The 26,016-nt window shown below is 39.8% G+C and overlaps 1 protein-coding gene across 4 annotated transcripts; it reads right to left on the bottom strand.

Moving 5' to 3' along the window:
• Positions 1-76: 76 nt before the first annotated feature.
• Positions 77-19,697, bottom strand: b3gat1b (beta-1,3-glucuronyltransferase 1 (glucuronosyltransferase P) b). 4 transcript variants are annotated; one of them, XM_069722718.1, is made up of 8 exons: positions 19,435-19,697; positions 9,439-9,691; positions 6,158-6,260; positions 4,453-4,594; positions 3,650-4,161; positions 3,183-3,479; positions 2,762-2,867; positions 77-1,469 (listed from the first exon to the last, which is right to left on the bottom strand). In XM_069722718.1, exons 4-7 carry the CDS (start codon positions 4,562-4,564, stop codon positions 2,781-2,783), a joined length of 1,008 nt encoding a protein of 335 aa, XP_069578819.1. In that variant the 5' UTR covers positions 4,565-4,594; positions 6,158-6,260; positions 9,439-9,691; positions 19,435-19,697; the 3' UTR covers positions 77-1,469; positions 2,762-2,780. The 4 variants fall into 4 exon arrangements, with proteins under 4 accessions (XP_069578819.1, XP_069578820.1, XP_069578822.1 ...); XM_069722719.1 differs by having other exon boundaries at positions 6,158-6,211; XM_069722721.1 differs by lacking the exon at positions 9,439-9,691.
• Between the last annotated feature and the right edge of the window lie 6,319 nt (positions 19,698-26,016).

The raw sequence follows: 26,016 nt of genomic DNA, 5'->3' as shown, positions 1-26,016 counted from the left end.
AATATAATACAATAAATTCGACATGCATACATACACGGTCTAATATTCAGCCACATCAACTATCAATCAAAGACAAAGTCATGATTGTATGGGAGCAGTTTTATATCTATGTACATACAGTACCTTTAGTTACAGGGTAATTTTACACATATAGAGCATATCCAATAGAGACCAAGCACATCCTCTTACCTGTGAATTCCCAGTTAATGAGTTTCTGTTTGGGGATGGAAGTTTTCATATTATTAGATTTATATTGCTTGTGTGAATATGTTGAAGAATGTATCTTCAGCATGTAAAAGAACAACTGACTGTATGGGACATGATGAGGAAGAAGTAATGTAAACAGCTTTGACCCTTATCTTTAAGTTGAGGTTTCGCCTGTCACATTGATATCTAACCAAATTCTTAAAAGCTGTAGTCTGACAGAACATTTGCATTTAAAGGCGGTGCTATTACAAGTAAATGGGGTATGAAATCCTCTCTTGCAAACCATCTATCCATAGTAGGAATAATTACAATTTGTAACACAGCTTTATGAAAGGATGCACCTCCAGTTGGTAAAGTAATGGCTTCATATTCAATTGACTCACAAGAATAGTTCACAACTAACGAGTGAATGATACCAGTTATTCTGAAACAATAAATAACTGCTAAGAAACCTCCAGCTATCCCAATGCGATTTTAATTATAGCTGAAGAGGAATCCTGTGAAATGAACAGGCCAGTAGCAAGACTGAATCTTCTCCTAAAAATCATTGGACCTCAGCAGTATTACAGCATGTGAGGACGAAATAAGAGCTTATAGTGAATGAATGTGAGAGAGCATTGCTATTACGCTGCAATAAATTGGTGCTCCATGTTTTTGAGTGCATGTGTATGTGTGCAGTGTGACAGCTGAGCATGTGTGACTGTTGAGAAGTAACAGGACTCCTAATTAGTGCTGGGCTCAGGGTGCTATTTAAATTGCTCAGTGTTGTACAGTACGAGTGGGGAGGGCTCAGATCCCATCAGTACTGTCTGTCAGTCGGTGCTGACTCAATTCAAACAAGGACTTCATTTATTCCTCAGTGCAGCCCTGTACCCAACAGCCAGCTCGCCTCAGAACAAAAGGGCCCTCTTTAGTGCTGATTGGATGGTTGGCTGGTGTTGTCTGTGCTGAGAAGGCTCTTTATTGCTTGTCGTGGCATCTCTTCCCGCAATGTAAGTCATGTAACATCCTTTGTTTTGGCTGTTGGAGAGGACATCAGTGGGCAAGCTCCTTTTGGAAACTCCCGCCGGTGATCTAAGCAAAACAGGCTGCATTGTTTTTGTGTAACTGTGCTTTGATACTCTGTTGTCGCTACACACACATGGCTTTGCACATGCTTGCTGGGGTGGACAGGTGTTTCTCCATTTTGCCATGGCCATTGCTTTATGGAGCTCTGAGGTTTGCTTTGAATCCAGCCAGAATCCAGTAGAAATATTCCTCCCCTGAAATAAGAAATTTAGACTTAATAAAAACTGACAAAGAAACAGAGTACGAGTTAACAGCCATGTTAATGTTCTCTGAGAGGCTATACAAATGCCATGTTTGTTGAAGTTATCATCATTGCAAGTTTCAAACTTGGTAACAGCATTAATGTCAATTTCCACTGTCATAATTACAACTTGGTAACTCTGATTTTTCTTAAAGCACTAATGGGTGTCTGTCATGCAGAGGGTAGAGGCTTGAAATCTCTCTCTCCCTTTCTCTCTCTCGCTCTCTCTCTCTCTCTCTCGCTCGCTCGCTCGCTTTCTCTCTCTCTCTCTCTCTCTATATATATATATATATATAAAATATCGAACTATGAGATTGAGTCGATGAGATGAAAGAGAGGCTGTGCATGGAAGCTCCACATTACCACCTCTTTCACGTACTTTTAGCACACTTACTCTCGTGGAGAAATTTTAAAGGTACCGAGCACACCACCGTTTTGCACTTGTTGGAAATAACTGGAACATTTGAATGCATCCCCATACTGATTGCTTTTGTTAACAGCAGTACAGAGGTACTTAGAGAAGAATCAACACTTCTGTTCCACAACAGCTGCAGCTTCCTCGGCCACCATAGTTTGATAATACGTGAGGTCGGTGGTCCTTCCCTTTCCACCATGTAACCATAATGGTCACTGTTAAATGTGATACATGGTTCATGGTTTCACACTCAATATGTGGACAGTTTTAATTACACACTCAAGGTACTCATAGTGCACTGCCATGTTTCTATACTTGACCATGTGAACGCACCTATGCTTTACAAATAGTGTTCGTATGAAAGTACGCAAGTTGGAACACAGCATATGTTTATGTTCTAAACTTCACCACCATCTACTGGATATATGAAGATTTGCAGGCCAAATTTTCTATTTCAGTGTCAATTAAAGCGAAAAATAAGTTGTGGATCAACCCCGTGATTCGGATCGCCTCGGAAATTTACTAGGTTCTTCCTCCACCTCTGCTACACACTTCCACCAAGTTTCATGAAAATCAGGCTGGTCGTTTTCTGTAATCATGCTGACAATCAGGCAAACAAACAAACTGCACCAAAAACAGAGCCTCCATGGATCAAGTAATAAAGTATGAAAAAAAAAAAAAAGGTTATATAAATGTCAGACATTTTTCTGAGATAAGGTCCATATCTCATAATGCACACAGGAGAGAAGACACTACCCCTTTGATCAATCCTCCAAAGTAATCAGTGAGTGTAAAGGCAGTAATTTGCATTTCTAAATCTCTGCTATTACCTGTGTCAGATGAAGTATGTCATATCTCTATATTAGAGTCTGTAAATCCTTTCTTGCCCTCATTTACCAGCACAGGCTTCTCCGTCCGTGTGTGCCATACTAATACCTGCAGGAAAGAAGAAAAGCATGGACAAGCAGGAACACAGTCAATATGATGAGATACTATTTCAGAAATTTTGGCTTGAAATGCTGTGGAGTTGTAATATTCTACATCATACCTGCTGCACAATGTCTAGAGGCAGAATGAGCTTAAAGGGGTTGGCTGTAAGCTGATAAGGCTTTCAGAACTCAGTTTTATGACATTAATGATCCCAAGACTCATCTTCTTACTCTTCCAGCATTTACAAATGCAGCATGTTTTACTGTGAGTTCACTGGGTTTGCACAGTGTTTTAAACATACAGAGAGTCTCCTTTCCTTACCTTAGTGCAGTTAGCAGCTTTAGGTTCCAAGTCACTGAGAGTGACCAGCTCCTTTAATAAACTGCTCTCCTGATATCCTCCCTTCACCCCGCGTAACTTGAAATAAGCCTGAGGTTTGGACAGAATGAGGCGCAGATTCACTGCGAACCCAGCCATGTCGATGGCAAACGGCCGGTGTGGGTCAAATACAGTCTTCCAGCCATACACCTTGCCCAAGGTGTTTACTTTGGGGGACTCATATCGGAGGCCACCCACAAATGCCACAGGCCACACTGACACTTTTTTAGTGGAACGCATCTGTTTGTTGAAAACAGAGACAGAAATACAAATCACTTTACAAACCACAAATTCGATAAATCCTAAAATATAGATTGAGCTAAAGACACAAAACACAAGTATGACAAGTGAAAGGATGAAGAGACAGGAGGATAAGGACTTTGTCTTTGCTTTAAAACACATCTCCTCACCTCCTCAAACAGTTCCAGACTGTATGTGTTGTCATCATCTGCAAAGTAGACAATCCCAGACTGGCTGTTATTCACACTGAAGCTCTCACGTAGCCACCGCAGAGCCAGGTTCCTCTGTATGGTGCCTCGTGGTATTCTGGGGTCCCTAGTGTCCCCGTGTACCTTATAGTTCCTGGGTGTCTCCACATTGAGGTGGGTGTAGTTGAGCCCCGTGTCCTGGAGGAGACGGCTAACCAGTGTGGTCCTCCTCTGAGAGTCTTCAACCAGGATCCAGTGTAGGTTGGACACATGGAGCAAAGTGTTGGCCAGGCGTGTCAGCTCTGCCTTCTGCACTGGGCGGCTGTAGGTGGGGGTGATGATGTGGATAGTGGGCAGGATGTCGGACCAGGGCGGAGGCCGGCTATAGACATACTCTGTTCGCACCACCTCAACGATGTCTCTGTTCTGGAGTGAGCAGGACTCCTTTAAAGCAAAGGTATTTCTGGATTTGGAGTGACCATCACGTCTGTCATCTAGCCAGGAGGTAAAATTTGTACAATGAGCTTCTGTGTGCTGTCAAATATGGATGGAACCTTGTGCCTCATTCAGTGTCTGTATATTATTCTTGATAAATTATTGTTCTAGACAGTTTCGACTCTTGGATGTGATGCTATGGTTGTCATGTAAGTAAATAGACCTAACGCTCTGCATTATTCAACCTGTGGTATTTGCCGCTCAGGTAAGAACACACTGACACATATGCACAGTGTAAGTAACAGAAGTGCCTATGTTGCATACTGCTATGACTCTTAGTTTTTTTTTACCCTTTCGAGTAGCAAGCAGAGGAGTGATGGCACTCTGGTGCCAAACAGTGATGAGCAGTGTCCAGGGCAGCACGATCAACACAATGGCGACGATGTCACGTCTCTTCGGCATCTCTGGGGTCAGGCCTGCATCATGTCACTCCTTGAGGCAAATAACACATGAACCAGAAATCTATGAAATGAGGTGTTTGTGTCATTATATCTCATTGAACAATTCTCAAACCTTACTTTTCACAATTTGTCTTTTTTTCTACATGTATTAAATCAAATAAACTGAATTTTGAGGCATTATGGTATTTATTAATTTTTTTACACAAGGTGAACTAATTTGCATATTAATGAAGTGCTGTATTGGGCCTTTTACCTCAAACTCCATTTAGAATGATAATCTTTTTAGAGGAAAACCTTCACAGCTTTTTGAGTTATATTTATCATTCTGTCTTTAGCCTGTGAATGGATGAGCTGATTCATTGGGTCTCTACATCTACTGGCATCATCCCTGTATGTAAATTAGATTTAGAAGTCCATACATGGAGGCCCTCAATTGAAAACTAACATCCCTAGCTGCAAGGGAAGAACTAAAAGGAAGGAGGCATTTTGTTAAGAAGCGGCCTCCGCCTGCTGAAGCTGCTTGCACAACAGAATATAGGTCAGAAACTGCTCCAAGCTTTCTTTTGTATCTCCACTGAAAGCATACTGGTGTACTACAGAGAACAATTGAGCTAATGATCTGAAGAGGGCTACAGTGGCTGGAAGGGTCGGGCCCTTTCCTGCCTGTAAACAGAGAAACGCGCCATGGATTCACTCTATTTTAACCTCAGTTAACCCTGAAAGTACAACTGAGAACAGACACAACTAAGAAGATCTATGTGACCTTTATAGTTGAATATTTCATATTCACAAACAGTTGCCCTTCTTTATGCCAGTGGCAGAGACAGGCTTTAATTGATTACTACTATAGAAGTTATTTCTGATTTCCCTTATTCACTAGTTAAATGTAAACTGTGAACTGTTTTCTTGATAAATTCAGTACAATATTTGTTTCCAACACTAGCGAGCAAAGAGTACGGCATACTACTGAAAATGTGGAAAAAATATTTCTGTACGCACAATATTTAAACAATGTCATGGCCTCCGGTTTAAAATATTTCAACTTTTTTCTGAGTAATCTTACTGCTTGAGGCTCAGTCATTGTTTCATATGACACTCGACAGTACTTTACAATTGGCAAGCTGGGACTCAGAGTGACTGGGTTAATTACAGGGTTGTTGCTCCAAACCCTGTACCTCTTGTCTGCCAGCCAAATCTCACCCCAAAGTGTGTAATAAACCCACCAGTCCACTAAAAGATAACATCTAACAATCCAATTTTTTTTTGCCTCGCCTCTGTGCAAAAAGTACACACACATATGACTCGGCTCATAAGAAACCATGTGATGAAGTCATGTAACGGATGTGATTCAAAAAAGTTTGAAAGTTTAAGTGGGGAGGTAAATTGGGAGTGCTTGATGGATCAATGGATCAATGGATCAAGTCCTTGAGCAAGACAATGAAGTCAAAACTGATCCCAAAGATGTGGTCAGTCCCTTGCACAGTAGCCGTGTGTGTGTGTGTGTGTGTGTGTGTGTGTGTGTGTGTGTGTGTGTGTGTGTGTGTGTGTGTGTGTGTGTGTGTGTGAATGCAGTCCACTTCCATTCTTATCTTACCTATGTTTATAGGTCACCACACATGGCCATTCCAGTGATTGACACTGCTCTGCTCTGTAAATATAGATTGAGAGCACTAGTGGTTCAGTTCATTCGCTGATCCCTGCAGAGAAAACATATGTAGGATTAAAATCTGTTTGACAGCACATCAGATAACTATTTCATGAGAGTCGTGTATCTATGTCACAAACTTTTCTGTTATTCATTTTGTTGAAGTTACACTTTTGATGCCCAGCATGATGAGCATCCTCAGTCTTTGATTGGGCTTATTTGATCACTGTGAAGTCTATGATTGGGTCCCTGTAGACTGACTTATGTGGGGCAAATGTTTAGCATCCTACATCAAAGCCTAAACAACTGTTTCATCAACATTATGTTTGTGCTTTTGGTTTGAATCATTGCCAGAAAAGTCCTTCGTGTTACAGCAGTTGTAATTTTCAGGCAATTCAAATCCTGGTGCTTATTTGCATGAAGGAGATCACATAGAGACAGGCTGAAAACAGTTTGTACCTTTCCATTCTTAGTTTTGAATATTTAGTCAACTGATTCCTGCAGTCCAAAAGCCCTGCAGCCTTCAGTTTACACCCAGATATCTGTGATCCCGAAAAAACCAAACACTTTGCATGCTTTTGTTTCCCTTCTCCTCAGTCTTCTCTTCATGACACAGATCCTCTGCTGGGTATTCACAAGTTTTTAGACATAATTAATCCTTGATTAAAAAGGATCAACCCCAGTCTGAAATCAAAGGTTTTACTAGCTAATTAACCTTTGAGAATAGGTTTAACAGGGTCCTGTTTGAACATGTCATTGCTATAGACAAGCTAATTATCTTTGCACATCAGGTTGAAGAGCGAGGACTCCATCACCTCATCATTTTGCATCCCCTTTTGAAGCTGCATCACATCAGGTTTTAAGCAACCATGAATGTGAAATGTTACTTTAAGATGAGTTGGAAAAGAAAGAAAATTAAACAATTTCTACATTTGTATTCTGAAAAAGCAACATTCAAAGTATTTTGCTAAAAATGTCATTTTAAATATGCATAATTTTAGTAATTCCTACATCCAAGGAATATTAATACACCGTACAAGAGCAGATTTGGTTCCACTAGCACAATGTGTCATTGAAATTTGTTCAATTTGTTTTTGACAATTAGGATATGCCTGCAAGAAATTAGCAATCAGTTAATGAAACAAATCAATAGTTAGACATGTATTGCATTTCAAAGTAAATTGAGTAAATAGTGAAAGAAATATGTTGGATAATTGTTGGAGAAACTGTACTGTGAAATGTGCATAGTCGACTGCATTGTAATAGTGTTTGAACAAAGAAGCCAGGGAAAACAAATTGTGTCAACACTTTACAGTTCAGGAATTATCAGCAACATGTACATTTCTTCCAACATCTAGAACTAATTAGTGTTTGCTTTCAGCCAAATACTAACTGCTAAGATGTATCAGTCTGCTTAGTCTTATTTAAAATATCCTGTTCACAAACAGTCAAACCAATAAATAGACAAATGTGGATGAAAAGCCAACCCTCTTGGTGGAGCTAATTAATAATGAAATAAAACCACTAACTAGGTTGTCTTCCTGACAGATATGCAGCAAGGAAATGCAATAATCCCCGTCAATCAAACTCAAGTGAGTTCCCTGTCCTGAAGGTGCATGGACACGAGATCACAGATTATCACTGTGGGCCATATTGTGTGCTGCAACCTGCAGCAACTGTCTGGATGTCTGATGGGCAGCAATAACTTTCTGTTCAGAGTCCAGTCACTTGTGTTTACACTTTACATTCATATTATCAATTGGGAAGTCTGTGACGACAGCAGCTCCAAAGAATTTAATCCACACAGTTACTACATTTGGCTCAAAGTTCATTAATCAGGATTTTTAGGCAATGACAGACATCAAATACCAGATTTTAGGCAATGCATTTCAAAATTTGTTTCTGCTTATTTGTTTTTGCAACCAATGATTGGTTGCAAAATACAGCCAAAATTTAGGACAAACTTAAACTCAACACATTTAAAATGTGATTGTTATGTCCTCATCTCATTTTGGTTTTCAATGTATATGACAGAAAATGAGTGTTGTCTCCAGCTGGCTGAATCCCTTTGCTGTTGTAATTCTTTTTACCTGAAACATTTCCAATTACAACAACTGCAGTTACTGTAACTGCAGCTTTCACAGATCATCCCTGTAGGATGACCTTTGTTGCACATGGTAAGGGGAGAAGAATATAACAGAGGTCACAGTAACTCACTAAATAAGCTGTTTTGGAGGGATTTTTGATCAAACATATTTGCTGTGAAAGCCCAAAAGCTGGAAGTTGATTGTTTGTAGACTACTTGGCACAATACCACCACGGGAGGAGGGGCCTGCCACTTGTTAATGTCCTCTGCAGGTAGTCAGTGTACAAATACCAGAACTCCAATATAACTGTAATGGTAAAGTTGCTTTTTACCTTATAAAGTTGGATTTTATGGTGATTTTTTAGATGTTTTAAAAAAAATATATTTTCTCATACTTTAATTATTCCTTTTTGAACCAGCCACATAATACAGTATTGTTTGCCTCAGCTCGGCCGTAAACATGACAATTGTACCGCATGCTAGCGCTGAACCGTGTAGCCAATTAAAGTGGTGCCTGTCAAAACACCAATCAGCAACCAAAGTAGGAACAATTTGCTGGGCATCAACATTTTACTGTGACCACACAGTACTTGTTCTTGTATCTGCCTGTACCCCACAATGTGACTTCTTTGGTTAAAGGTGTTATTCTGTTAATGTGGAATTTTTATAGCATTAAGAATAGAAAATAGCCATAAATCAAATCAAGAAAATGTAATAGCACTTGTGTGGTAACACAAGTGTTATTACATTTCTCAAATCCTTATGCTGGCCTGTATATGACAGACAGCTGTAGGTTTCTGATCTGTTACTCATTCTGGTTTTTGATGTTTTTATCTTTGCACTCATCCCTTTCAACTGGTTTGAGGTGTAACAGTTGAGCTGGGTGATTTGGACGAATGGTTTGGAATTCTAATATTGAGGTGCTGTGGGATTTTCAGGATGAGTCTTTCTGAAATAGTTTTTCACTTCAGGACCTTATGTTGCCTCAGTTTTGTCTAAAGTTGTTTTTGTAAGAAGGAAAGAAAATTATTTTCCCTGTTAGTCAACTGTATGATAACACCAATATCAGTAAGCGCTGACTCGAATACAATGTTAAGTAAATGGTAACAATAAAAATAATCAGGTGTAAGAGATAGGTACTTACAGAAATTAGTGATGAGCCACAGAGTTTAATCGTGCCGTGCTGTGCTAATGATGAAAGTGCTGATACTGGTGCTGGGCCTTGGAGTGTCAAGCTGTGATGAACAGATGGATCCCTCAAGTTGTCTTAGGAGAGGAGAGTGTTTTTGGCCCTCATGCAAGCAGCAGAGTTGGGGTGACAACTAGCGGAGTTCGTTCACAGCATCTGGTGGGTGCTATCCAATCCTCGGCTGGGGTCATATCCACAGTGCCAGCGCCTGTGGAGACAGAGGAGGTCATCCCTCTGGAAGAATGCTGCTTCTCATTGCTCAAACAAAGGCTGGGATTGTCAATGCTGAAGGCAAGGGGATGGGGCGGAGGGGCAGCCACGGTCAGAGGACTCAGGACAATAGAATAAATCATATAAAAAATGTCACAGCTCCACAAATGGAGTTCTTGCTTGGGGATGAAGCAGGATTTGAAAAAATTGAGAGAGCATAACATGGGGGTTGTTTATCTGAGGCATAAACAGCTAGTCACATGGCCCACTAGTCAGACAGTAAGGGCATTTCTATTCATTCTGCTTTCATTTCCTGACAGACATATGAAAGCAGTGCATTTTGAATGGACTCCTATGCTTGAAAAGTCTAATAGAGGGATAGAGAAGAAATATGCCTCTAATCTAAAGAACTCCACAGATGGAGAGGAGGCAGCAGTTTGAAAGATGGTACGGCTCATATCAGTAACTAAGGAGGCTGGTAATGGGGGAGGATTGACATGTGGCTGTGAATGATGCCAATTACAGCAAATGGTTTAGATGAGTGGCTGTGACTTCAAGCATGTGAAAGATTAAGTCAGTTAAAATCTCGCAGTGTATCGCAGACACAAAGATGTTTATTTATATCTCGCAAAGTAAAAACATTTAAAAGAGATATTTCTCAAGACAGGCATGATTGCTGGAAAATAACAGGCCTAATGCTGCATTCAAGTAATATCCGTCAGACTGTTACAAGTCCGAAGTGGGTTATAACGAAAGTCCCTATATCTCTTGTTGGGGTGCACACTGTGGTTGGTTGCCAGTCAATCACAGAGCCAACACCGAAAGACAAACAACCATTCACGACCAAATTCACACCTAGACCAGTTACCAAGACCGAGACCTAGACCTAGACCAATCACATTAAGGTAGCACACATCTCATTGGACAGGAGGAAGCCAGAGCACAGTTTTATTGAGTCAGAAAGTGGTCTGCATTGTGAACTCTGATTAGATTTACACTTACTGACAGAATAAATCTTTTCTGTAACTTCAAACCAACAATTCACATTTGCAATCTCTTCTTCTCGAATCTTTAAAAAACAAAACAAATATTTACACCAATATTCATGAACAACAATACAGAAGCACCTCCAGAGTGCGAGAGTAAATTGGTCTGTTGGCAGTTATATAAACTATGCGCTGGTTACATGATCATGTACAAGGTGGCATCACAAGCTTTCCACCTTTCCAAAGTACCATTATTTCCCAGTTCCTACCGTCACTTAGCAGACTTTAAGCTTGCTTATCTAGGCTTTTTCTTCCCCTGCTTTCCTCTCCCTCTCTAAAACCAAATAGTTGTTTCCCTGTTTCCACAATCCCCTGCTCCTATTTCCATTCTCCCCTTCTCGATGTCTGTAGCCAAGCTCCTCAGTACCTGATTATGCCTCCATGTATACCTACTGTGTGGCAAACTAATCTTACAGCCTGACAAATGAGTTTTACTGTTCCTACTGTTGAGCATAATGGACAGGTTGGGTCCTCCCACAGCTTGAGATTCTGTGTTGATGGAAGCACGTTATACAGTGCATCCGGAAAGTATTCACAGCGCTTCACTTTTTCCACATTTTGTTATGTTACAGCCTTATTCCAAAATGGATTAAATTCATTTTTTTCCTTCAAAATTCTGCACGCAATACCCCATAATGACAAAGTGAAAAAAGTTTGTTTAAAATTTGTGCAAATCTATTAAAAATAAAGAACAAAAATATAACACGTACATAAGTATTCACAGCATTTGCTCAATACTTTGTTGAAGCACGTTTGACAGCAATTACAGCCTCAAGTCTTTTTGAGTATGATGCTATAATCTTGGCACCTATTTTTGGGCAGTTTCTCCCATTCTTCTTTGCAGGACCTCTCACGCTCCATCTGGTTGGATGGGGAGCGTCAGTGCACTGACATTTTCAGATCTCTCCAGAGATGTTCAATCGGGTTCAAGTCTGGGCTCTGGCTGGGCCACTCAAGGACATTCACAGAGTTGTCCTGAAGCCACTCCTTTGTTATTTTGGCTGTGTGCTTCAGGTCGTTGTCCTGTTGGAAGATGAACCTTCGCCCCAGTCTGAGGTCCAGAGCGCTCTGGAGCAGGTTTTCATCAAGGATGTCTTTGTACATTGCTGCATTCATCTTTCCCTCCATCCTGACTAGTCTCCCAGTTCCTGCTGCTGCAAAACATCCCCACAGCATGATGCTGCCACCACCATGCTTCACTGTAGGGATGGTGTTGGCCAGGTGATGAGTGGTGCCTGGTTTCCTCCAGACATGACGCTTGGCATTCAGGCCAAAGAGTTCAATCTTTGTTTCATCAGACCAGAGAATTTTGTTTCTCACGGTCAGGTGCCTTTTGGCAAACTCCAGGTGGGCTGTTATGTGCCTTTTACTGAGGAGTGGCCTGCTTGGTGGAGTGCTGCGGCTGTCCAGCCAAACTGAGCAATCGTGGGAGAAGAGCCTTGGTGAGAGAGGTAAAGAAGAACCCAAAGATCACTGTGGCTGAGCTCCAGAGATGCAGTAGGGAGATGGGAGAAAGTTCCACAAAGTCAACTATCACTGCAGCCCTCCACCAGTCGGGGCTTTATGGCAGAGTGGCCCGACGGAAGCCTCTCCTCAGTGCAAGACATATGAAAGCCCGCATAGAGTTTGTCAAAAAACACATGAAGGACTCCCAGACTATGAGAAATAAGATTCTCTGGTCTGATGAGACCAAGATTGAACTTTTTGGCGTTAATTCTAAGCGGTATGTGTGGAGAAAACCAGGCACTGCTCATCACCTGCCCAATACAATCCCAACAGTGAAACATGGTGGTGGCAGCATCATGCTATGGGGGTGTTTTTCAGCTGCAGGGACAGGACGACCGGTTGCAATTGAAGGAAAGATGAATGCGGCCAAGTACAGAGATATCCTGGAAGAAAACCTCTTCCAGAGTGCTCTGGACCTCAGACTGGGCTGAAGGTTCACCTTCCAACAAGACAATGACCCTAAGCACACAGCTAAAATAACAAAGGAGTGGCTTCGGAACAACTCTGTGACCATCCTTGACTGGCCCAGCCAGAGCCCTGACCTAAACCCAATGGAGCATCTCTGGAGAGACCTGAAAATGGCTGTCCACCAACGTTCACCATCCAACCTGACGGAACTGGAGAGGATCTGCAAGGAAGAATGGCAGAGGATCCCCAAATCCAGGTGTGAAAAGCTTGTTGCATCATTCCCAAGAAGACTCATGGCTGTACTAGCTCAAAAGGGTGCTTCTACTCAATACTGAGCAAATGGTCTGAATACTTATGACCATGTGATATTTCAGTTTTTCTTTTTTAATAAATTTGCACAAATTTCTACATTTCTGTTTTTTTCTGTCAACATGGGGTGCTGAGTGTACATTAATGAGAAATAAAATGAACTTTTTTGATTTTAGCAAATGGCTGCAATGAAACAAAGAGTGAAAAATTTAAAGGGGTCTGAATACTTTCCGTACCCACTGTATATATATATATATATATATATTTTTTTATATATATATATATAAGGGACCTTAAATAGACAGGTGTGTGCCTTTCCAAATCATGTCCAATCAAGTTGTAGAAACATTTCAAGGATGATCAGTGGAAACAGGATGCACCTGAGCTCAATTTTGAGTGTCATGGCAAAGGCTGTGAATACTCATGTATGTTATTTTTTTGTTTTTTATTTTTAATAGATTTACAAAAATTTCCAAACAGCTTTTTTCATGTTACCACTATGGGGTATTGTGTGTAGAATTTTGAGGAAAAAAATGAATTTAATCCATTTTGGAATAAGGCTGTAACATAACAAAATGTGGAAAAAGTGAAGTGCTGTGAATACTTTCTGGATGCACTGTATGTTGCTCCCAGCAGAAAGATCATATGACTCTCCTCTATTCACCACAGGTCCTTTTTAACTGCACTTTCTTTTCTCTACAATCGCCCAGTTTACCCACTGCCCCTGCTTACCCTAAGCAACTACCCCACCACATCTCTCTGCTCCTCATGACACACCTCATCTATCACCGGCTTCCTCCTCTATGCAAGACACACCTTACTTCACGTTGGATCCCCTGTGCACTGACTTAAGCACCCCTTCCATGATGCACCTATACCCACCACCTTTGCCTGCCTTACTGCTGCCCGTGCCACCCAAGCAGCAACCAATTGTGAAATCACCTATCATCTTGCTATTTTGGAGCCAGAATTGACCACATTTGGACAAGCTGGGGAGGAGCGGGCGGTGGATTTGACTCAATCTGAAGGGTACCTTAGGACACTACGTCCACCCATGTAGAGCAGAAACCTGTTTACACCAGAGGCCTGTCAATCAGACATGTCGACAAATATACAGCTTTTTGAAGCCTAATATCTAATTAATGATGAGATTATTTTTAGATAGACTGCCTAAAAACTAATAAGAAGGAGTGACTTCAACAAATGACGCCATTATGACTTGTTGAACACATTTATTCACTTTGTATTCATGAGAGAAGTTGAATGGGAGTCAATGTAACCAAAAACTTTTTGGAGCCAACTCCAAGCAGCCTTAGTGGTATTGCAACTTAAGGTATTTCCACATTGGCCCACTTTTCAGAACCGGAAGCTATAGGTCTACTATTATTTACAGTCTGTGATGCCACCTGAGCTGCCTGCCGAACATTCCACTTCCCTCCTATCGTTAGTGCTGGTGCCAGCTTCCTCACTACCTCATCTTTGCTTCCTGCTATCAAGATTATATTCACGAGTGAATTGTTTGGAGTGAATGGAGTGTTATCAGAAGTCATCTCACAATCAGCAATGGTAAATGTAAAATTACTGAAGTGAAATTCATATCAGTAAATTAAATATCAATTTTTTTTAATTCACACTATGGCTTATGAATAAAATAATTTAAAAAAAAACAAGATTTGACAAAGTCAAACTTCAATTTAAAAAGTAATTGCTAACTGATTTTTGGAAGATTGTAAAGAATGTCTTCTTCAGAAGAACAGCGCTGTGTCATCAAAAAAAATATTTTGCACAATTTGCATTATTGCAGTTCTCAATAAGGATCTTATTAGTTTGATAAAAAAATATATATACAGTATATAAACAGTATTCTTCAAATAATGAACATCACATTGCCAGGTATTTCACAAGAGTGACATTTTTAGAATAATATAAGAGCGACACTTAGGTTTTGGAACATAAAGTAACTTTTCAGAGAGAACAACACATTGTTCCTTTTACAATGAAAAGTTGAAATTGTAAGCAATAAAGGCTTGGACTTCATTAATCCCACAGTGGAGAAATTCAGTATAATCACATCGTTACTAATTCCAATGCACTCAGATTTTGAAGTGACCCTAACCCTAACCCTAACCCTCAAAATGCATGTATCACAGTATAATTCACTAAATGTGACCATAATCAAGTAATAATTATGTTAAGAGGCTTATACAAGCATGTCGTAACGCCTGCATTCTCATGATAGAATTCAAATCAGCAGCCAGAGGCAAATAACAATCAGTTCCATAAAAAAATCACAGTGTACACACAAAGTGTAATATACTGCTGGGGATGTAATTAGTTTAATCCCATTATTTTCATGATCAAAGCGAGAAATAACAAGTCTGTGTAAGTAGTCACAGCAAATGAAGCAGCTTCTTCTTCGCCTTGAAGTGATATCAGAATATTCGTGTATCTACATCTAAAAGAAATGTGGAGGACACAGGAGATCAGTGAAGTCAGTGTGCAATATACATGTCAATGTACATTGTATGATTTAAGGCAGCATTGTTGCATTGTGACTGCATTACCTATATTTATCGGTATTTGTATCTGTATATGTTGATGTGCGCAGAACAACCCACTTATTCGTTTAAAATAAATTAGTATTCAGTCACCTTTCATTGATTGAAAGTATTGAGCCCCCCAACAGGAGCAATTGTATCTTCCAATTCAAATAAAAATATCTTCAGAACAATCACAGCCACATATAGGTTGAACAATCAAGAAGTTCAATCAGCAAGGAAGCGTTTGCATAGCCTTTACTCAATTATACACACAGCCACCGCAGTTTCTATTATATACAACCACTTTATACTGCATGTCACTCATCCTAATTGCAAAAACACACACACAATATGCATACATCAACTTGTTCACTTGTATTTTAGTTGCTGAGATTGTTTCTCCCAGGAGGGGGTGGGAGGAGGTGAGGGGACTTCAGCAGCACATAGAGACACACAGAAAGAAAGCCCATTCACGCTCTCATTCACACTCAAGGGCAATTTTATTTTTTTAGAACCCCCAATTAAACTGAGGTGCATGTTTTTTGGATGGTGGGAGGAAGCTGGAGTACCCGTAGAGAACAGAGAGGAGGCACGGGGAGAACATGCAAACTCCACAAAGAAAGGCCTAGGTCACACAATTGAGAATTTTGCTTGTGTCACAAAAACTTGCAACCTCTTTGGTTACGAGTAACAAACTTTTGGTTGTGAAGCAAAAACTTTTGATTGCGAGGTGAGTTGGATGTAATGAGTAAAGCCTGCACTCATGGAGGAGACAGGAGTTTCTATTGGCGGGTTTGACTTTGATCCACAGCCTGGACACACACCTCGCTCCCTATTTAAACTGCCAAAAGGAATGGACGGTTTGCTGAGCCACAGGGACGTCAGTTGACATTATATTGGTCTTTATTAAAACATTTTTTTATTATGGGAGCACAGCGATAACTTTCATTATATTTGATTGTGGTTCTAGATCAACAGATAATCTAAGTTATTACAAAAAATGTAAACGTTGTGTAGCCAGTGAGTAAATGTCCCTCCTGAGCTACTGTAGGTTCAGGTAGGCCTTGGCACCTCATACTTCCTGGGTCACCCATTAGGCAGGGTATAAAAGCTGCACCAAATGAGCTGCCATCAGGCTGCTTTTGCCTTCTGGTGTCTGAGTGCTACATAAATTGTGATTCACAATGATCTGGTAGGTGTCTTTCAAGTTCATTAGCCTTCCTGGATGGAGGAGGCATGACATTCAGGCCAGAAATAAGTGAAAGTCACTGCTGTTTTTGTTTTGATGTCCTTTTGCATCCTCGTCATCCCGTAGTGCTTTTGAATCAGGCCCAGATTGTAAATCAACCAGAGGGAATTTCTACTCAATTATTAGGGCCCGAGCACCGAGAATCGGTGCGAAAGCCCTATTGTTTTTCGTAAAGATCTTCTTCTTCTTCTTCTTCTTCTTATGTAAAGTGATTTGCCTTTTTGGAGGTTTTATCATATTCTAAAACTCATGAAAGTGGATACACATATGTCTCCCGGCGAAAAATTTCGTTTTCTAGTGGAGTCGCGAGTGGGCGCAGCAAAATGGCTCGAGAGCGCCCCCTAACGAGATGCCCCGGCGGCCACATTTACCTAAATTCACAAAAATTCAGTAGGTGTTGCCCACCGGACAACATGTCTATCTTTGGGACTAGTCCCTTAGAGGATGAAATAAAATCCAGGACATTTGGGCCCCTGAGGTTTTCCAGGTGGTGAAACCCCCTGAACTAGGGGGTGCAGTGTATGCTGTTGCCCCACAATGAAGGCCAACAAAGGTACAACATGTTCACCGTTCCATGTTTAAACCTATACCTGTTCCCAATTGTGATCCTATTCCTGTAAATAGGCCTAACCCAACTGCAACAAGCCCTAACATCGAGGAGCATGACTTGTGGGTGGTGGTCAGACCTGCAGTTGGACCACAGATCCCCCGGCCTGTCAGAGTACAGACCCTATGTGTGAGGGACCAGCATCCCGCAGTACCTATTGCTACTTTGCCTGAATCCTCTGCTGGCTGGTTCCTGCCTAGCCCCTGTTCCTCAGAGGGTAAGAAAGTCTAGTAAGAATTTTGTTTCGTTTGATGTGAGGTAAAGGCTTTAATAAATTACCCTTTATTTCACTGCTTGTTAGATTTTTTAATTTAAAAAAAAATAAACTCTGTAATCTCGGGGGAATACATCGTCTCAGTCCATTATTTTCCGTCACTTGTAGATCTGTGGTTAGTTTTATCTAAAACCACGCTGCTATCATGGCTGAAAATATATCTAACTCACACAGAAAATAACTTTTGTCCCTTTCTATTCCCACATGAAACAGTTTGAGTACTTCTTCTGATAACACGTACATGTTGTAAGGATACAGTGCAGCCACTAGATAGCAACATTCTTGCATCTCTATGAACTGAATGCTGAAAATTTATATAAAGTCAATCGTCAGTCATTACATAGAGATCACACTCACAGTTAGCATTAATGATACTGTTCCTATCATCTTCAAATCCCTTATAGTACAGGCATGAAAGAGTACAGTTCAGTGGGAACTTCAGAGGAGTCGGCATCCTGCTTCATAGGAGGATATTGCTGGTTTGGCAAAGACCCACTCTGTGTATTGATCTGCTCATTGAGTAATCTCTCTGCCTCAACTGAGAATTTGCCTCTGATCTGAACCAGCTTTAAAGTTGGTAAAAACAACCTCAGACAATTTAACTCAAAGTCACTTTTTTGTAATGTGCATCGAGAGCGCAGTGTTCAGATTAAGAAAAATGGCTATTGATTTTCTCTTGACTATCCTTCTGAGCTACTCTTGATGCTGTTGAGATGCATTTGATATAGATTACATATGGAATTGATGCAGAATTAAAATATTTGGGAAGTATTTCATACACTGAAGTGAAATAGCCCACTTATGAATTTAAAAGATGATGATCTTAATTCTTGACCAAAATATCAAAAAATAATAATTTGTCAGGAATTTGTTCATGAAAATGCATGTGAAGTGCAAATCTAAAAGTTAAATCTCTAGAATTCAACACAAATATCTATAACGTTTTAACGCATTTCAAAGAGAAAAATTCAAACCTGCAAAATGTTAAATGCTTCATTCTAGAAATATTTTGTGAAGCTGTAAATGATAACATTGATTTGCAGTTTGGCTGAAGCAACATTGCTAGAATATCAATTTGCTGGATTTAATTTTTTTAAATTGATTAATTAATATTGCAAACAGATAGCTGTACTGTTGATGACTTGCTAATGTGATGTTTTCTTTGTTCCTATGTATTGTTTTTATCGTGCTGTTGTTTTCAGTGGTTGAGACATTTTGGGCTGATGGGACATTAGAGTCCTACTGTAGTCTGTCTGAGTCATTGTAAGGTTTTGAATAATAGACAGAAATATTGTGTCAGTAAATCAAGCTTATATTAAATGGCATCTTCATCAGTGTCAACATTTTTTAAAGGGAATTTTAGTTTACCCAAAGCTAGCAGCAAGATGCCAGAAAGACCTCTTGAAGATCATCTAGAGTCTAATAAAAAGACTAACATTCCCATAGTGCTGAGCAAAATTTAGACAACAGGCTGCAACATGACTATATAAAATATGTATCACTCTTTTCACCTGGACCGGAGGAGGTTTTTTTCAACAATAAAGAACTATGAAACAAGAAAAATATTCTTAACATATCTGCACTCTAATCTGAGAAACAGCATGAAAGGTCTGTGTATTTGAGCCAGATAGACCTGAGGATTTGACAAACTATTCTAACTTTAGTCTGTAGTTCAATATGCACTGTGACTTTAGACGCAAAGGAAGAATGACCCTTTGAAAACAACCAAACAGCATATCCTGTCTGTAGATTCTGCATATTTCAAGATTGAGAGCTCAAGGGAGAAAAAAAGGGGTTCTGACCTTAATTGCAGACTGAAGCAGCCCAGCATCCACTTCTCTGCATGCCGCCTTCTCTTCCGCTGCCTCTGCCTCCAAGCTCAAAGGATCTTGTCAAGACAGATTTCAAACACTCTTCGCTGCAGTTAACGACGTCGCTGCCATTCATTCGCACACGAACGCTGCATCCCTGAATGAATGAATAGGGTTTACAGGTGTACATGTCGGGAATGCGCTGCCACAGCTCATGACGTGCTCCAGTGCTCACAGAGTGAGATGTGGGAGAAGAGTGGGCAGCTTATTTGGCACTATAAACCCTCCCTCCCTCTATTCTACTCTCCTCCCATCGCTCTTCCTCTGACTGTCACACTTTCTCTCCTCTTATTCTCTTATTTTTACCGTCTCTGTCTCATTCCAGCAGAAGTGTCTGTGTGAGACAGAGAGAGGGGCGAACAGGACAAAGCAAGGTGTATGTGAGTGTATCGAGACGGCACTGAAGGGTTCTCTGCTCTGAGAGCAGAACCAACCCCCATTCCCTCTGGAACAAGCAGGCATGTATCAGGGAGGGATAGACAGTGTTCAATGGTACAACAGGATGAGAAAGAAAAAGTACTCTGTGTGAGAGATTGAGAGAAAAGAGTCCACATATGAGGAGCCACTGATTTAAACAAGCACAGAATCACCTTACAAACATGCAAGACATAATACGTATTTTTTGACAGTGAAGGATCGTCCCTGAGGAACCATTAAGTGCTACTTTTCCTCTTTTTGAAAGGTGTGACATTTAAGAAATGCTAAGCAGACGAGGGAAGTCCACCAAACTTGAGCCTAACCTTTACTAAATAATTTATTGTGGCTGTGCATCATGTGACACCTCAGTAATTGGAAAACAATATGAAACTCGAAGTGCGGCACTTTAACTGTTGCAATGTGTGTGCACATTAGTCGACTCTATGATGTACCTTGTCGATTAATGGCACGAAAACAGTATTGGTTTAGGTAAGATGTGCACCTCAGCCTAGAAGTGATGAAGTGAAATAACATTTTGAAATCTTACCACTCTACTGTGATGCTATTCTGCTGCATCTCAAGACAGATGTGTGCTGGCTCGTATGTTTTAAAACCTATTTATACAGCAGGACTTGCCTTAGTTATTCTGGTAACAACATGCATCATCCCTGCTAGCTTCATCAAAATGAGCCCCAAGGGTGCAGCAGCTGTGGCCTTTCAAGGTTTGAATTTTGACATTTAAAGTTTCTCCCCAATCACAGGGATTTGTCAGTAAGGCTAGGTGTGAGTAGTCTCACTTATTTTTACAGAAGTGTTGCAATGTGTTTGTGAAAGAAAGGAGGACTGAGAAGCTGAGGCCTTTAAGTACAGTGATGTGCCTTGAATGGATAGCGTCCCATATCAAAAACCAAATAACTATTTTAATTATTTCTCATCTGTGTTCTGAAACAATCTCTGATGGAGAAAAAAAAGTATGTTATACAAAATCAGCCAGTGACATTGTTGGGTTGCCAAATGCCACGAGTTAAAATCCAAATGGTCAAATGCTCTGGATTTATGAATTAAAAATGACAGCTTTAGTCTTAGTCAGTTTTTGGCACAACATCATCAAATTATACTTTTTGATGTGCGTATTGGTAGTCATGATTGGGTGCTATACTATTGTGAAATATTTCAGTATGTCTATGCAGCTTGCCTTGCAAGAGGAACAAGTAGGTCAAAGCGCCTGGGGACCCTGTAAGCATTTTGACAGAGTTCCAGATCTTCTGGAAGTTGGTCTCCAGAGGGGTGAAGGCAATATTTAGGGCAAAACCCTGCACTGTAATCTCATTCTTGCAGCTAGTGCATCAGAAAACTGGGAACATGAGGAAAAAAGAGAGATACTGAATATTATAAAGCTTGATGAATGCAAGACAAATTCAAATGGGTCTGTGATTTAGGCAGTCAGCTGCAGTATTGCTTTTGCGAGATGATGTTATTTTAAGTATAGTAAAGTTTTTGCCTCCTTTATGGGAAAGCATCGTCCACATTGTCACCATAACTGTTACTAGACAACAGCTTGCACAAACTGTGGCAATGGAAAAAAGGGGCTGTGAGAGAGAGCGAACAAGGCAAAGGAAGTTGCAAGAAAAAAAGAATAAATGGCTCAGCCAAGCTGAATGGACGGGTATTTTGTCTTTGCATGTATCAATGGGCAGCCTACAATCTGTGTTAATTCAGCCTTCACACAGGGCCCTGAAGCGAGGCTTTCCCAAACCAGCAAACAAATCACTTCCCCAGCTCCATTGGTATTCTGTGCATGAGCTCAAGTCTTTGTGTTGTGAAATGAACAGCAGAATAAGAAACTCATTCAAGGTATAGGTGCATTTCGCTCACACGGGGTGACCTTGACTAAAATAAATGCATATACATGGCTTATATCAGTTTTTAATATAAATACAGTATGAGTCATGGATAATACATACTGTAAACACAAATGATAGAAACACCAGCTACATGTTCATGGGACTTATGGTGCCATCCAAAGCGTTTTGCCCATAGACTTTATATATAAAAGGAAGTAGCTTTCTGGTCTGAAAAATTAGCCCAATATGGAACTGCCATTAAGTTTAATACAACAGTGCCACTGGGGTTGGCTTCAAAAAGCCTCCGCCTTCATAGACTCCCATTCAACTTCTCTCATGAAATGCTAAGTCAGGACATTTTTTCCATACGTTATTATGGTGAGGTTAGCTAAAGTCCATCATTTTTATTAGTTTTCTGGCAGTCACTGAAAAGAATCCCATCATTAATTAGAGTTTAGTCTTTAAAAAGCAGTATGTTTTGGGGTCAGTGGTGACAGGTTTCTGCGATAGGTGGACGGGGTGTCAGGTTTCCAATCAGATCAAGTCAAATTCTACTGACGTAGATGTTATCCATTGGTTTGTGTTTTGCGTATTTGAAGCTTTCAGTCTTGCATTTCAGCCATTGCCACCATAGTTTTTTGGGGCCAGATATAACCATAATTGGATAAACCAGACATGCTCCTAAATATACTGCTCTTTGAGGCTTGACATCTAATTAATTATGCAATTATTTTCAGATGGACCACCCAAAACACTGTGCAAAAGGGCTAAATTTAGCAAATGACACCATAATGACTTGTGGAAAAAGTTCATTGACTTTGTATTTCACGCAAGTAGCTGAGTGGGAGTCTGCGGAGCCAGGGGTTGTTTTTGGCTCTGTGAAATTGCACTTTAAAGCACCTCCACATTGGCTTTCCTTTTTGGACCCGGAAGCTATGCCCATTTTTATATTCTCTATGACTACACTAAAAAAACATAAAAACGGCATTGCAAAAGCTGTTTTTTCATAATAATGTGGCCATGTCTTGTGAGAAGCAAGAAAACACCCAAAAAGATTGTGAATATTGGACTTACATCCATCAAGTACGAGGGACATGACTTTAAATGAATGTTCCAAATGGTGTGTTTGCTAACACGTAGCTCAAAAATATCCACTTAGGGGGTAATAATATGTTAATTTTGTGTTTACTTTTTTCTGCCTTTAACAGTTATATAACCGTTAATAGCTGTGATAAATATGGCTGAATTAACCTGCTATGAAGCACTGTAGCAAAAACAAAAAAGCAGCTCCGGCCTCTAAACTTTGTCCACACCAGCTTCATAACATTGTTTACCGTTTTTCTTTGTTCAAGTGCCTGACTCCAGAAGTAAACACTTTAATGGAGAAATATGTAATATGGAAAAATGTAGTTCTAAAACTAGACTGCTAATTTTAACCTTTATTATTCAATTACATCATGTACCATTTACACCAGTTAAATAGCTTCTTCACCAGTCAATTACCATCATCAACCTAAACAAAGAAAGTGCAACAAGACTATTTGGATTAACAGACCCTAATTATCTACTGCATCTGCAAGTGTTCTTTATTTTGCACATTCAAACAAATAGGATGTCAAGCAGTTATTTTGTTTAAAGCCATTTCTTGGCACTGCTAATGTTTCTCTGGTGTAGAGATGGTGGTTGGCCTTAAATCACAGCTATACAAAAGTGATGAACTGAATGAAATAAGTAATTACACACACGCAAGAGGTGAGAAAATGTGGAAAAAAAGGACATTTTGTGCAACCAAATTGAACTGCAGCAAATATCATCTCAATATACCTCCTGTGTTCACTGCTGTAAAACCACAATCAATCTGATGTTCAGATCTTCCTTTACGTTCATCTTTCAGGCAAGGTTTGACCCAAGGTTATTTTATATCATAGGATGAATTACTAATAAACCAAATCGCCTTGCTTTATTATTCAAAAACAAATGGTGCAAGACAACTGTCTGGATGTGTTGTGGTTCAGGCTTCCTGTAAGTCCAGAAAGAGCCCCAAAAGACGATGAATATTTAAAGAAAAAGAGAAAAAACCCTCTGGTAAATAATCTTTGTGTAAGTGATGAGCGCATTCCATTCCATTTGTAGACTGCATTTTTTAAATTTATGTGGTTTCACATGTATTTTTTTTGTTTTCAGTTATCATAGACATATATCTGCTGTCTTTAACTGTCATATTTCCTGTTCCAGCCACCTGGAATTGTATGCAAGAGGAACTTAAATATAGGAGTTTGATGTTTCCAACTAAAATTGATCAAGATGAAATGGTTTTATAAGATCTTTTAGATAAGATGGAGCTTGGCCATGAACAGCTTTGTAAGTTGGGAATGGAATTTTAAATTCTATTCTTGATTTTACTGGAGGTCAACGAAGAGAAACTCATAAAAGGAGAAATATGATCTCTCTTCCTAAATCCCGTCAGCACTGCAGCATTTTGGATCAACTGCAGGCTTTTAGTTTTATATATATTGCTATGGATTTTCAAATATTCTTTGAAAACAGCCATAAAATATAAAGTATATTTCTTATAAATACAGTATATGTAACTTTATGACGATGCATACATATATACATAAAGTTGGTCTTTTTCGACTATAAAAAAAAGTGTTCATTCCCCTTTTTCCATAATCACACATGCAGAAGAATTCAATAACCCTAGTATAAATTATGCACGTACATATATTTGAAAATACATAAATAATATAATACAAGCATATTTGAGAAAATTGTTGTCTGGTGCAAAGGTCATAAACACTGCATTATATGGACATTACTAAAGCGTCTCTCTCTCACGTCCTTTTACATCCCTCCTGTTGGTCACACATTTAAAATGATGTAATAGAAATGTGACATTAACCCCACAGTGATAGTTTGCTGTTTTTGCAAAATACAGAGATGTTGTAAAATCAATAGAACCTGCAATTCTGCGTTGCTACTGGCCTGAAAAATGATGATGGATGATGGATTTTTTTAGTAATAAAGCTGCTGTTGTTATTGCAGTGGAAATTGGATTTTACCATGTTAAAACTCAAGCAACCCAGCAAACTACATCCACAAGAATTTATTTTTAATAACTGATTTGAATAAAGCATAACACTGCAGTTTCCACACAATGACACTACATTCTGTCAGTTTGTGTGTGTGTTCACTAATGTAATGTAAATTCATTATAAACATAAATTTCCTTTCCTGTGGACATGGTAGGGAGTGGATTTACACACTTTACACACTCATCAATAAAACATATCTTAAAGGTTTTTTTGGTTGTCAGATTCAGGAAATATAATCTTATACCTGAGTGAACAAAGCCTCCAAGAAAACAAAACTTGGTAATGCTCAGTTCATGGCTGGAATACTGTGGAGGACATTACAGTCAAGTAAGGAGGTGCAACGAGGAGCGACATTAAACAGAGAACGGTTTCAATCTTATGACTAAAAAAATTATACTGAACATTCAAAACAGTCTTGCAGCAGCAGGGGAAACAGTGTGTGCTGGGATATGGTAGCTAGCAGGCATAATGTAAAACAATTCATTTTATATTTGTGTATCAAATAAAGTTGCCTTATAGTTTGACTTACCTTTCTGTAAACCAGATGATCAGAGCAAAGGCAACCAAATTTGACTATTATAGCCAATATTAGTGGATGGCATGAAGAGAAGTGGATTCACAAAGCAGAACACATAATGGTGCATATCAAAAACACTCCCAGAATGAGAACTCAGGCTATCTTTAAAGATGCTGTAAAGTAGAAATGAAAATGAGTTTTAAGTTCATCACACAACAGAAGTATGGGTTGTTAACTACCCATCCAAATTTGAATGAAAAAAAACACAGACAAGTATGTTAAATTAGGGTTTGAAATCGTGAGAAAATCATCAGTCTTCTCTGCTCTGAGACTGTGGGGGCGTGTCCTGAAGGAGCTGAAGCTCCGCCCCCTCACTGGAAGGTGTTCAGTATGACAGTCCTCTGGCTGCAGTTCTTTTCCACACTAAGCGGTCCGTCTGACATCCAACCTCTCGGTGACTTTATGCATGATGTCCCACTGGTCCTCTGTCTCTCTGGTGGTTGGAGCAGCCTGCTTTGGGAAAATAGAATAGAATCAGAATTTATTTGTCCAATGAGTGAAACATACAGATGCATATAAATGAAGCTTGTCCCCCTGAGCTGTAACACAGGAATCAAACTGGACACCAGAGACAGCAGAC

This window comes from Brachyistius frenatus, unplaced genomic scaffold, assembly GCF_029030835.1.
Source record: "Brachyistius frenatus isolate BFR_SWC_R1_liver_20210118 unplaced genomic scaffold, ASM2903083v1 Contig_301, whole genome shotgun sequence".
NCBI lineage: Eukaryota > Metazoa > Chordata > Actinopteri > Embiotocidae > Brachyistius > Brachyistius frenatus.
The sequence above is the reverse complement of the archived record's forward strand: the minus strand, read 5'-3'. Positions and strand labels throughout refer to the sequence as shown.

Bases quoted from the DNA above. Each gene is read 5' to 3' on its own strand.
- b3gat1b (XM_069722718.1), bottom strand. From the start codon at position 4,564: ATGCCGAAGAGACGTGACATCGTCGCCATTGTGTTGATCGTGCTGCCC. The intron at 3,480-3,649 runs GTGAGGAGATGT...TTCAACAAACAG, and splicing joins GTCTGGAACTGTTTGAGGAG to ATGCGTTCCACTAAAAAAGT. The intron at 2,868-3,182 runs GTAAGGAAAGGA...TCTTTCCTGCAG, and splicing joins AAGCTGCTAACTGCACTAAG to GTATTAGTATGGCACACACG.